Raw genomic sequence first — 14292 nt, 5'->3', positions numbered from 1 at the left:
GGCTAAAGAATATTGTGTCCAATACATTCAGCAGGCACTGTGTAGTACTGACGAAATTATCCCTGGTGAAAGTCGGTAGACTTAGTTATCAATTAAATTCCGTTCCAAGCACGGGTAAACCAGAAATTAGTTTGTCTTCTGTCAGGAGACATTAAGTTTGCAACTGATTGACAAATTGCCCTACATCAACGTAAGTAAACACTGAATTGATCACTGTTTCAGTAGTAACCATGATGACAGAAGTCATGGGCATACGTACTCAAGCAGGATTCGAACCTACAACCCCTTGATCTCCAGACAGGTGTCATCACCACTGGACCACCAGCAGTACCCACTGCATGCAATAAGGATTAGAACCAGCACTTGCTGTTGGGCAGAAGCTTGGTGGTCTAGTGAAGATGTTGCCTGTCTGGTGATCAGGAGGTTGTAGGTTTGAATCCTGCTCGAGTACGTACCTCCATGATTTTTTATCATGGCTACTACTAAAACACTGATCAATTCAGTGCGCATTTACGTTGATGTAGGGCACTTGTCAATCAGTTGCAATGAAAAACATGTAGACAGAAATATTTCATTAATTTGAATAATTACGCTGTGACGGCTGCATGCCATAAGGATTAGAACCAACACTTGATGCCGGGCAGAAGCTCGGTGGTCTAATGGAGATGATGCCTGTCCAGAGATCAGGAGGTCATACGTTCGATTCCTGCTTGAGTACATGCACCAATGATTTTTTTATCATGGCTACGACTAAAACACTGATCAATTCAGTGCTTCTTTACGTCGATGTAGGGCGATTTGTCAATCAGTAGTAAGCTGCAGTTCTTGTTTACAATTTAAATTCTTTCAATTTTTCCTCATCTGTTACAGCCTTGTTTCGAAACCGTCCTCCCCATGTGACCATCATCGACCCACATGACAATGACCTCCCACATCCCCAAGCCTCCTCTCCTCCTTCTGGTGCACCAGGGACCTCTCAGCAACACTATGCCTCCCATTCCCAGAGTCCTCATAGGACTGTACGAAGGCATGCATCAAGGTCACAGGAAGACAGAACAGTGGTTATGGAACAGACAAGCCCTGAGGGTCAAAGTTCAGGGGTCAGCAGTGACAACAGCGACTCCAACCAGGACAGAAGTTTGAAAGTTGAAACACTGAAGGGGGAGGGAAGCCTATCAGAGTCATTACAGAGCTCCACCAGTGAAGAAAGTGAGGAACCTGTAACTAAACTGGAGAAGCCAGATGAGAAATTAGAAGTAAGGATAGGAGATCCAGATCATGAGAAGGAAGATCAAGGCAGAAGTGTCACTGCCAGCACTCGAGAGGCAGAATCAGAATGTGGTGAGCACTCCAGCTGTGCATCAGGGCTTCGACACAGATCTGGTCTGTCTAAATGATCCAAGAAAATGTGTGTGATATGTGTAAGCAGGTCAGATAGTATCACAATTGTCTCAAGGTGCCTTCAAGTTCTTTCAAATGTTGGTAATTTTTGGATATCATCCAACTATAAATATCTCAACAGCTGGATTGTTGCAATATCATGACATGGGTTGATTTGAAGTGGGCCCCCATGTGTTCAGGGGTAAACAGGTTGGGTGCATGGGTGTAAGAACTTGTGATTCTCATCTTCTCTCAAAATGTATGGGCATTTGGTTACACATTCAGATTTATGTTATAACAAACAAAAAGTAAAGGAAAAGTTCCATATTTGAAGGCATTCAACGACTAATTCACAGTGTAAGCGGAGGGCTGGATGTTTGCGTGCATAGGTTAATGTGTGAGTTAGTGTGTTCTTGTGTGAGTGTTTGTGTGTGTTTGTCCTAGGGAAAATTTCATAAATTGTATTTTTTTTTTAATATACGTAGAGTAATTGTTTGCAGCTGCTGTCTTGATCATGTAGTTCCTGACTAATAATACAGGGTCACCACACAGCAGTAGTGAATGTCATGTACAGGCAATTAACATATCAATTGCATGCAGGAAACATGTGTGACCAATCACCATGATACCTTGATAAAGTTGCAGACAATTAGACTGCCCAGAAATTGCAAAAAAAAATAAATAAAAGGAGAGTCAGTTGAAAAACAGCAAAAAATGACTTTTGTGCTGTTTCAGAAATGAAAATGTTGATATCTTACTTGCCTCATGGCAGAATTTAAACATCTGGGAATATTTTCAAAAGTTTGTTGTCATTGTAAACATGTGTGCATGCCCAACATTAAAGTAGAATTTGTGAAAATTGTGTTTGTCTGATGGCCTGCTATTTGTACTACTGTAAAACGAGGAATTTTCGCGTGCACTTTAATTTCGCGAATTTCGTGAGCGCCAAGATTCGCGAAATTAAAATGCACACGAAAGTTCTCGTTTACACTATATGCATTGAATGCCAGTGGCACTTTGCGAAAATTTCATGCCACGAAAAAGGCTGTCAGCTCCAATTCGCGAAAATTTCATGCCGCGAATATATCATGTTTTACAGTATTTGTTTGGTAGGTTTTTGGAAATGCAATAGGACAAGTTATATATCATTGCAAAGATTAGAGTTTGGGACTTTTAATAACTTTGTGGCAAGTATATTAAGCTAATGTTAAAGGTGACATTTTTTACAGGAGTGGAGTAGCTAAGAATGATTGAGGATGATTTTTAGCTCACCTGAGTCAAAGGTTCAAGTGAGCTGTTGCAGTCACTCATCGTTCAGCATCTGTCACGTGCCATGCATGCACTCTTTACTATTTCACCTTGTTGAAAACACTTTGACAGATTTTTACCAAATGCAAAGTGTCCTTAGAGAGATAGGATCTCATTTGTTCAAATAGCCACCCTGTTATTCCCCCCCCCCCCAAAAAAAAAAAAAAAAAAAATCAGTAAATAATCTTCAAATATCTTCTTTTCCAGAACTGGACGTGGTAGAGCTAAGTTCATGGTATTATTAAGTATTTTGATGACTGTATCATCAATTTTGCTCATGGGGGATCCAGAGGTGCTTCCCTTGCTGCTGTGTTGGGGTCCAAATTGGGGCATAAATTTTACAATTTCAATTTCTTCTTTAAAACATGTCAAATTTCCACCAAACTTAGCAGGTGTTATCACTAGGGTGATGTAATATATACTTGTACAAATTGGCACCTGGGGGTCCTCGGGAGCACAATGCCCTGGGTGGTGGGGGGGGGGGGGGGGGAGACAGACAAATCCACCACAGAATGTCACTAGCGGAGGTTGTCTGTCCATCCTTTCATCCATTTTTTCATCCTCAATCGATTTTGTGGACAGCCTAACTTAAGAACCATCAAGGTATCCAAATGAAACTTGGCATTTGTAGGTATGAGTGGACAAAGCTGTGATTATCAACTGTAGGGTGCACATGCTCGAGGTCAAATGTCAAAGGTCAAGGACGAATTCTTAACATGTCATTATTCTGCCCATATCGCTGGATTGCCTGAGCATATCTTCACAGAACTTGGTGTATATGTAGATTACCAGAGAAATATTCTCCAGGACAAGTTGTGAGCCTTGTGATCAAAGATCATTTCATTTTTTTCCTCCATATCTCAAATAAAGGCCTCTGGTATCTCCTTGAAATTGAGTACTAATGCATGTAGTAACTGACAATATTTCTCCTGGGAATTTTGTTGTCATGGGGTCAAAGGTCAGGTTGAACTGTTTTTTAATTGTTCTATCTAATGCAGAATTTATTTTTCTTCCATACCTTGGAGATTCATGGTACTCAATGTATACTCTTAACTGTATCCCCCGAACAGAGTGCGGAGGATACTATGGATTTGGCCTCGTTGCGCCGCCGCAGAGATTTTCTTGTGAGCGCTCTACTGGCTGCAGTTCTTCTTAGATCATCTTCAAATTTGGCATGAAGGTGTATTATGGTAAAACAAAGACACCTATTGTTTTTGGTGATGGCGCCCTCGCTTATTCCATCTTTATACATGAAAAGGTAAATTTAACAGGGTCTGCTTGTGTGTGCGACGCTGGCCTTGTTTTTTGACCGATTTTTTTTTTTTTCAAATTTGGTATGTAAATGTATCATAGTATACAAATATACCAGGCCTGAGAGGCTCTGGTTGAAACTATGTGCATGAGGTGACTTCAGTATCACTATTCTGAGGGGCGCAGCCCCGAAGAAAATAGTGCAACTGAAGTCACCGAAGGCACATAGTTTCAACAGTTGCCTCGAACAATGGCCTGGTATATTTGTTTTATATCCCTCCCAATGAATTTAAGAGTATTTGACTGCTGGTATTCTGTAATTTACCCTTTTTAAGGGCATCTTGCTTTACTCTTTTCGAGAAGATTGACAAGTCAATCATGCTTTGGAAAGCAGCAGGAGGGCAGCGCGTACGCGTATTATGAAGAGACAACTGCGCGCTCAGCCGCTAAAGTACTTGGTGCATGCAACAACGTACTGGTAAACATGCGCAAACTGCAAAAACTCAATACGCGCTTCATACATGACACGCATATCCGGTCTGTCAACAAGTACGTTGGTGATGTGCTCGAGCGAGCTGATCGACGATGTGACTGTGAGCTGCAGCTGATTGTATTTTCTGTCGTCTTTCTAGCGTTTTCTAGCTGTCTGTACATGAATATGGACTATCCTCTGTTAATAATGCAAGTATATTCATTGTAAATTTGAGTTGATCATTCAGTAACAGCGAGTCTAAGGTTAGATTAGGCACTAGAAATCTATCAGTTACCATTGAGTGCCACCGACCGTAAATTCGTGTAATTTGTGTTCTAACGTTATTAAACAGTTAGACCCTCTAACGTTAGAGACTAGACACTCTAAAATTATGGGAACTAGGTAACCTACACGTACTGTAGACATGTAGAAATAGGCTTAGCTAGATCTAACTTATGCTAGAAATAATTAAGCAGGCCTAGATCTATCTACTACACTATTGTCAACATCTTTTAGGGTGGGTCGCTCGAGTTAGTGAACTGCGAGACCAAATTTCAAGTGGCGAAGCATGAACTCCCCAAAATTAGACAGTCAACACTGGGATAGGCATAGCCATAGACACTACCTCGAATCTAGCATACCGTAGTTAAGGGATCGTACTTTGTCATACATTGCCCCAAAACCTTGGAACGACCTTCCAATATCTCTATGTAGGGGGTCTACGACATGCATCTTCAAAACCCGTAAGAGGCCTAAACGTTAGAATAGATCTACGCCATATGGTACATCGTAGAGCCCTTGCTTCTTGTTGTTGTCTAATTATAGATCTACGATATCGCCTACTCTGTTGTAACGTAATATTCTATTCCACAACGCTGTGAGCATCTTTTTAGGTAGAATATACGGTTCGGTGTAAAAATGGCAGAGGTAAAAATGGCAGAGGTAAAAATGGCAGAGGTAAAAATGGCAGGGGTAAAAATGGCATAGGTAAAAATGGCAGAGGTAAAAATAGCAAAGGTAAAAATGGCAGGGGTAAAAATGGCAGGGGTAAAAATGGCAGGGGTAAAAATGGCAGAGGTAAAAGTGGCAGGGGTAAAAATGGCAGGGCTAAAAATGGCAGGGGTAAAAATGGCAGAGGTAAAAATGGCAGATGTAAAAATGGCAGAGGTAAAAATGGCAGGGGTAAAAATGGCAGAGGTAAATAATTATGTGCTAAAAATGTCAGAGGTAAAGTCGTCAGTGCTCGAAATGTCAGTGGTCAAAATGCTAGAGATAAAAATGCCATTGATAAAAATTTAGTCGTTGAAATGCAAGAGGACGAGGTAAAAGTGACAGAGATTTTTTCTTCTTCTTCATGTTTCTGACACCTTTCTCGCAATACGCGCTTTTCGTGCCTTCTCCTGAAATAAAGCACGGGGGAGACCGGGGAGAAATGGGACACGGGGAGAAGGACACTCATGTAACTTGAAAAATGCTCGGCCAGTCAACAATCCAATTAAATCAGTAAAAAGATGAGCCTCGGTACACCTGAAAAGGGACATATTAACCACTATACAGCTCTACAGGTATCTTGTCAGTAAAATATCAAACTTTAGATCTGGTAGGTCCTATACTATGTTAAAGGGGTACTACAGTATTGGTAGAGATGAGAATTGGGCTTTTATCGTTTTGTGAGATACCAAGAAAACACTTGTGAAATAATACAAAACATACCATTTTAAGAGGAATTCAAAGTTTATTTGAAGAAAATCGGGTTTGGAATGACTGAAACATTCAAAAACAAAGTAAAACAGAGCGATCGTAATAAAAGGCGGGTCCCACACTTTATTAGAATCGCTCTGCTTTGGATATCTCAGCCATTTCAAAACCAATTTTCATCAAATAAACATTGAATTCCTCATGGAATTACATGTTCTTTCATATTTCATAAGAGGTTTCTCATTATCTCACCAAAAAATGTTAGAAACCTGAAATTAGGTCCCAACCAAAGCTATATGATCCCTTGAATACGTATTTTAAAAAGTGTGCACACTTCTGAAAATAAAATTGCTTGATAACAGACATGCAGGTATGAAAAATTGGCAGGGATCTTTTACTGTTTCTGTTACCACTGGGAGAAATTTAATAGGGCAGTGTTACATTTCTCCCCACGGCACATGTAAAGAGAGTCTTGCAGAGCTTCAGCGATCCCTGTGTAAATTGAATCGCTATCAGTTATGGTAGTCATAGGCGGTGATTTCAATTTACCTGGATGGGATTGGGTTGGATTTTCTTACTGTTGTTGTACAACGAGGGAACAACGTCATTTTCGATGGCTGAATCTACCAATCTTTAGCAACACACCAGGTTGATAACATAATGGAATCTGACTTTGGAGCAACAGTTAAGTTTGAAAGGCATCAAACATTTACATTTTTTTTTCGCCTGCGGATTCGTTCAACAATGATTGAAAGAAATCCCACGGCAAACTATCAGTTTTTACTCTCACTAGAACAGTTTATTGCTAAAGTTCGTCTCCAGTTTTGATAGGCATAAGTTTGTAAAGTGACCACAAAGTGTTCATTAAACTTCGAGATATTTTTTTTTGCGCCATGTGATACTTGAAAAATGTAATCAAATATTTTGCAAGAGCTTACTTATGTCTGCCGATACATCTGCTGTAGTTTGTTTTTTCCGTTTTGTATTTTTACTTCTACATTATGTCATGATCAGGCCTTGTGAGATAAATAGGCTCCTACGAAACCTGAATGTGAGAAAATAATATTGAACAGGTGAAAAATTAGCGGTTTCCTTCGACTATGTCTCCTTCACTTCTTTATACTAAACAGTTCAAAAAATGAAAAATAATGACAATATACTAGCCTGGACGTGAGCAGAATTCATTTGTGTAAGAGTGTGTATGTGAGAGTATGTTTATACCAAAAGTGGGTTCGTGTGTGTGTGTGTGTTTGTGTGTGTGTGATAACTTCATCGGGCGAAACAACGTAGGATTATACTGTTTAAGGGCTTTGCAGCATCGTTGGAACCCCCTTATAATGATAGATACTAATAATAATAGTAATAATAGTAATAATAATAATAATGAATAATAAAAATAATTTCCCATAGGCCTACTAGGCTCTTAGGTGGTTTATTATTTCTCAGGCTGCACACAGACAGATTACGCCACTGCACTTGAATCAAACTCAGAATAATGAGAGTGCCCTAATCTTTTTAAAACATAATTCAATCAATATTCCTCAAATCTGCAAGTTGGATTTGATAATTCGATAAATACAGAATGCTCTGGCTAGGTTATCATTCACAACCTCTTCATACGTTTATATCTGACGAAATCGCTCTCATTACTTCTGACATTTTACTTCTGCCATTTTTACCTCTGCCATTTTTACCCATGCCATTTTTACCCATGCCATTTTCACCCCTGCCATTTTTACCCCTGCCATTTTTACCTCTGCCATTTTTACCTCTGCCATTTTTACCTCTGCCATTTTTACCCCTGCCATTTTTACCCCTGCCATTTTTACCTCTGCCATTTTTACCTCTGCCATTTTACCTCTACCATTTTTACCCGTGCCATTTTTACTTCTGCCATTTTTACCTCTGCCATTTTTACCTCTGCCATTTTTACCTCTGCCATTTTTACCTGGCACCGAATATACGAGGGCTTTATAAGAGTCTGAGTCTCTTATTTTCTCTAACGTTACACGTATTGAGTGCATTATCTACAGTGTGCGTGCCATGCTCATTCATTTGTACGTGAAAATTGTGTAGTTCTCGCGAAGCGAAGGCGCCACGATACCCATTCATTTGTACATGAAATCTCTCGCGAAGCGAAGGTGCTGCGATACCCATTCATTTACACATGAAATCTTTCGCGTCGCGACGCGAAGCAAAAAAGGCGCGAATTTCACCAGCGTGATATAGTTTTTGTCCCTGCCGAACGAGTTCGAGCAGGGGACTATGAAACGGGCTCCGTACGTGTGTGTGTGTCCGTGTGTCCGTCCGTCCGTCTGTCCATCCGTGCGTCCGTGTGTGATCAAAATGTTCAAAATGCTACTCCTTCGCCATTTCTAACCCGATTTTGGTTCTGTTTGCTTTATATGATAGCACTACATGGGAGCTTTGAAACTTCCATACAGAATTTCAGTTGTGACCTTTGACCTTGACCTTTGACCTATATTGTACATTTTGCTTCAAAATGCTACTCCTTCGCCATTTCTAACCCGATTTTGATTCCGTTTGCTTTATATGATGGCACTAGGTGAGGGCTTCAAAACTTCTACACAGAATTGTGACCTTTGACTTCTTTGACCTTTGACCTTGATTTTTTACCTATATTGTACATTGCCTACAAAATGCTACTCCTTCGCCATTTGTTACCCGATTTCAATTCCGTTTGCTTTAAGTGATGGCACTAGGTGAGGGCTTCAAAACTTCTACACAGAATTTTGACCTTTGACTTCTTTGACCTTTGACCTTGATTTTTTACCTATATTGTACATTGCCTACAAAATGCTACTCCTTCGCCATTTCTAACCCGATTTCGATTCCGTTGGCTTTATGTGATGGCACTAGGTGAGGGCTTCAAAACTTCTACATAGAATTTTGACCTTTGACTTCTTTGACCTTTGACCTTGATCTTTTTACCTATATTGTACATTTTGCTACTAAATGCTGCTTCCGGCGGGGACATATATTACGCACCGCGTAATTTCTACTTTTCCTTGTTTTACTATTTCCCTAGGGAGAATAGCAAGACGCGGATTTGTATGGTAGAATTATGTGTTGTTGTTTTCAGTGCTCTCGACCAATTAGAGGACGAAAGCTATTTGTGAGGGATATAATCAAAACTATACATCTATACCTATTGATAAAATGCTGCCCTCACTGTTCCACCTTTTACAGGGTCAAAGGTCACCCTGATCATGTCAAAATTTGCAGAAGTGCTTATTTATGCAATAACTTGATTGTTACTCAAAGGATTGTATTCAGACTTGCTAAGGAGGTGTATGGGTGGTCATTCTACATGAAGGACACAACAGTTTGTGGTGACTGCGCCCTCGGTGTTCCAACTTGGATGCCATGTCACATTTCTTGTGTGCACTCTATCAGCCACATTTCTTATCAGATTTTCTTCAAATTTAGCAAAAAGGTGCATTATAGTGAATTGAAGATGCCTATTGTTTTTGGTGGTGGCGCCCTTGCTTGTTCCGTCTTCATACATGAAGCGCTAAATATTTCAGTGTCTGCTTCAGATTTGGCCTTGTTGCACTGCTGCCGCGTCCGCCGCGGAGATTTTCTTGTGAGCCACATTTCTTATCAGATTTTCTTCAAATTTGGCAAAGAGGTGCATTATAGTGAAATGAAGATGCCTATTGTTTTTGGTGGTGGCGCCCTTGCTTGTTCCGTCTTTATACATGAAGCGCTAAATATTTCAGTGTCTGCTTCAGATTTGGCCTTGTTGCACCGCTGCCGCGTCCGCCGCAGAGATTTTCTTGTGAGCGCTCTACTGGCTGCATTTCTTCGTAGATAATCTTCAAATTTGGCATGAAGGTGTATTATGGTAAAGCAAAGACGCCTATTGTTTTTGGTGATGGCGCCCTCACGTGTTCTGTCTTTATACACGAAACGGTAAATGTATGTGACCCTGCATCACAAAACCAACAAAAAGTCGCCAGACATGGATTTTCACTAAAGAGCAGATTTTGAAAGAGCAGACTCTAAGCTTTAAAACGATGTAAAACTCGGCTCAAATGGCCTCTCCTAACCTATCTAAATATTGGAAAGAAAGCATACTCTCCAGAAAAGTGTGAACTGAGAAAAGAAGCTCTGAAGTACAGGGTCTATTCGAGTGTTTAGTCTTTACCAAGCCGCGCTTGCTGTTAGATGAATGGGACAAAAAACAGGATGTAAACCATCAGAGCAACAACAATGAAGGAATTATCAGATTAAGCTGAAATTGAGCATGTTTTATTAACACCTTCTGTCTGCAATTAATGCCAACTTTCAAAGCAGTGGCATTATTCTATTTGTTATTAGAGTTGAAAGTGAAGGGTGCATTCGGGGCCTTTGAGGAATGAAAAGGGGACTCTATAAGACACACCTAATCACACTATTCTACAAAGAAGTGTTCGAGAAAAACTGCTAAAATACCATTTCCTGTTTGTTTTATGATCCCAAACTTCAGCATAAGGTAGAAGAAGAGTCGCTCTTTCAAAAAATATGAAACACTCAAGATTGGCTAGGTTGACCCATTTCACCTTTTTTCAGTCCTCATACAAAATCACTGCGTGCGACTTTTTGTTCGTTTTGTGATGCACGGTCACATATGCTGCCCCCACTGTTCCACCTTTTACAGGGCCAACGTTCACCCTGATCAGGACAAAATTTACAGTTTAGCCTAAAACAAAAAAAATCATCCAAATGGGGTATATGGGGGGGGGGGGGGGGTTCGGGGGTACATGTGTTCGATCGGGTACCCCGGCCAAGTGCTCTAGTTAAACTAGGTATGTGCATTATTGCACAGTGATTATGTAGGGAAATATTTGGGCTATGGGGTCAAAGGTCGAGTGAAAATGTTAAAATGTCACAATTTTTCCCATGCTTTAATAAAAGCTCAAAACTATTGTCATGAATGTTCAACAGTACCAGTTAGTGATTACTTGAAGAAAGTTGTGAGCCATGGGGTCAAACAGCAAGGGTCAAAGGAAAAGTTAAAACAATTAAGCCATCTAAGGAATCTTAACATTCAATGCAGTTCAATGCAGTTCAATGCAGTTCTGGTTACAAACATGTTTTTCCAATTTTTTGCTAATTGTGTGAACTGTCGTCTCACATTGTCAAGATGTACACGTGTACTATAGATGTTTGGGGGAAACGATGCAATTTGGCAGAGGTGTATCGGTCATTATAAATAGTGGTTTTTAGCTCACCTGAGCCAAAGGCTCAAGTGAGCTATTACGATCGCTCTTCGTCTGGCGTCCGTCGTGCATAAACTTTTTACATTTTCATCTTCTTCTTGAGAACCCCATGACCGATTTTCACCAAACTTGGCAGGTAGCATTCCCAGGGAAATAGGATCTCAATTTGTTCAAATGGGCACCATGCCCCACCTTGGGGGCCCACAGAGGGGCCCAACCCCCCCCCCCCCCCCGCCAAAAAAAAAGAAATCTTAAAAAATAATCTTCTCTAGAACCAGAAGTGATAGAGCTAAGTTAGTACTATGAGTTAGTACATTGATGACTGTAGTTTCAAGTTTGTTCATGGCAGAATCAGTGGTGCCCCCCTTGGGACCCAGGGGAGGGGGATAGGGAGGGGTCTTAATGGGGCCCAAATTGTACATTTTCATCTTTTTCTTGAAAATGCCATTATGAATTTTCACCAAACATGGCAGGTAGCATCCCTAGGGGGATAGAATCTCATTCCCATCAAATGGGCACCATGCCCCACCTGGGGGCCCTAGGGGCCCTAAATTGGGGCCTAAATTATAATTTTTAATATTTTTCTTGAAACCCCTTTATGAATTTTCACCAAACTTGGCCGGTAGCATCCCTAGGGGGATAGAATCTCAATTCCATTAAATGGGCACCATGCCCCAACTGGGGGCCCCCAGGGGGCCCAACCCACCCTCCAGTTAGGAATCTGTAAAGATTTTCTCTAGAACCAGAAGTGATTGAGCTATGTTAATACAATGAGTCAGTATATTGATGACTGTTGTTTTAAGTTTGATCATGGCAGAATCAGGGGTGCCCCTTTCCCCCCTTTGGGATCCCCCCCCCCCCCCTCTTGGGACCCAAGGGAGTAGGGTGGAATGGGTCCAAATGGTGGTGTAAATTGTACATGTTCATAATCGTTGAAACACCCCTTGATGAATATTTACCAAAATTGACAGGTTGCATGCCAGGGAGTTAAAATCTCAATTTGGTCAACGGGGCACCATGCTCCCCTTTGGAGACCCAAGGGGGCCTAATCCCCCCCCCCCCCCACACACACACATTAAGGAATACTTACAATTCTTCTCTAGAACCAGACTTGATAAAGCAAAGTTACTTTGTGTGTGTACATTGGTGACTGTAGTTCCAAGTTTGTTCATTGCAGTGCCCCCCCCCCCCCCAAAAAAAAAAAAAAAAAAAAAACCCGAGGGGGGGGGGGGGAGGCAATTGCACCTCCGAAATTAAGGAATATTGAATAATATTGTTCTCTAGAATCAAAAGTGATAGGGCTTTAAGTCTTTTTCTTTTAAACTGCAGTCCAACATTCTATAAAGTACAGTGTACCTTGCAGGTATTTTTACCAGTGTGATGTAATATGCAAATGGACACCATGCCCCTAGCTCTCAAAGCCACCCCACCGCAAGTTTCCAATGTTCTCAGGTAAGAGTCTGCCAGAATACATGGAAGGTGAACTTGCGATACTCGGGTGAGCGCGAGACCTCCGGGTCTCTTGTTTAGAAAATTAATGTTGTGATGGCAAAACTTTCATGGGGATATAAAGATTTTACTGTGTTAAAACGCCCCTAGCTCTATGATTGTGCAAACAGCACTTGGCATATTCCCCAGGGAAAGTTGAAACTGAATATGGCTGCTATTCTATTTTGATCTGTGAAATGATGTTTACTTCAAACTCTATTAAATAAAAGTCTGAATTTTTAACTACGTCTGTGTGCATGTGCTTGTTTCTTACACCAGAAGTGTTAGATGGCAGAAATGGTAGAAAATGGTAGAAATATCCATTGCCATGCAACGGAAGTGTGTCACTGGGATCGTTGAACTGTAGGGGTTAAAAAGTGTATATGTACCATGACAGAGCTACATACCAAAAGGGAAAAAGAAACATAACAGGTCAAAAGTGTGTCCAGTAGAGTGTGACAGTATGATATGTATCAGCAACAAATGGAGACTTGCAGTGTTGTTGGTTACAAAGGTGTTTTAATGGCAGTTCTGATCATCATAGTTGCCAATCAGTCAAACCAACCCTGTAATGTGTGAACATTGTAAACAAGGAATAATGATTTCATTTTCATCATCAATGAATACTTCAGGATGAAAATTTGTCATCCTGGTAGTGAATAAGGTACATTCATTAATATAAACAGTCTTAGATCAGTAGATGTGTTCATTCGTGATTGTTAACGTTTCTTCAAATTGTGCATTTATCAACATTCAAATAAGTGTTACTACTCAAACTCAGTCAGTCATATTAACTAGTGAATGTTTATACACATCGTCAATGAGCATTTGTTTTAATTGCACCCTGATGGTTGTTCCATGGCAGACATGTATTTACAGTGACTGATACAAAATTATACAGGTTTCTCCCAAAGAGTTAATTTTACATCAAAAGATGCTGCTAAAGACTCTAATGTTCAAGAATTTCCACAGGCTGAAAGCCCCGGTCACATAAACACAGATCCTCAAGGATCTACACGGCGATCCCTGGATCATGCCAGTGATGATCCAGGGAGTTCCGGGATAGTTTTGCCCTTGATGGAGCATCGACGAGCGTTGATACACACGGTATCAACACAGCAGCTACACGGATAAGGCTGGAACAGAACGGCATCTACACAGCGCTTACACGAAAAATGCCAGACCCACCCGACAACTACATGGTTCATGCCGGAAGAGCATGGCGTCTACACGGACTAACACGGCAGCTACATGGACCACGCGGGTAGACAAAAATCTGCCATAAAAAGCGAGCTGATTTTCGGTTTTCTTCAATCTTCTCATTCTCATCAGGTAGGGATCGTGTAGATCCCTGTTCATCCCTGTAATACCGCGTTTGAATGTGATAGTCTGTGTAGTTGCCATGTGGCTGCCATGTAGGTCCGTGTAGCTGCCTTGATGATCCGTGACTGTCCTTGGACTGCCAAGGAT

The 14292-nt window shown here is 40.9% G+C and overlaps 1 protein-coding gene across 1 annotated transcript in view; it reads left to right on the top strand.

Moving 5' to 3' along the window:
- LOC139709964 (uncharacterized) overlaps window positions 1–3087 on the top strand; it is an 80370-nt gene extending 77283 nt beyond the window's left edge. The window contains exon 5 of the mRNA XM_071621913.1: window positions 871–3087. Coding sequence (XP_071478014.1) covers window positions 871–1397 — 527 coding nt within the window. The 3' untranslated portion in view covers window positions 1398–3087. The remainder of the gene's footprint in view (window positions 1–870) is intronic.
- The last annotated feature ends 11205 nt before the right edge of the window (window positions 3088–14292 follow it).

The sequence above is a fragment of the Diadema antillarum genome, unplaced genomic scaffold (assembly GCF_040938485.1).
Source record: "Diadema antillarum isolate AM-2024a unplaced genomic scaffold, OU_Dant_1.0 seq00001483_RagTag, whole genome shotgun sequence".
NCBI classification, from domain to species: Eukaryota; Metazoa; Echinodermata; class Echinoidea; order Diadematoida; family Diadematidae; genus Diadema; species Diadema antillarum.
Note: the sequence above shows the minus strand (reverse complement) of the source record. Positions and strands in the feature narration are given on the sequence as shown.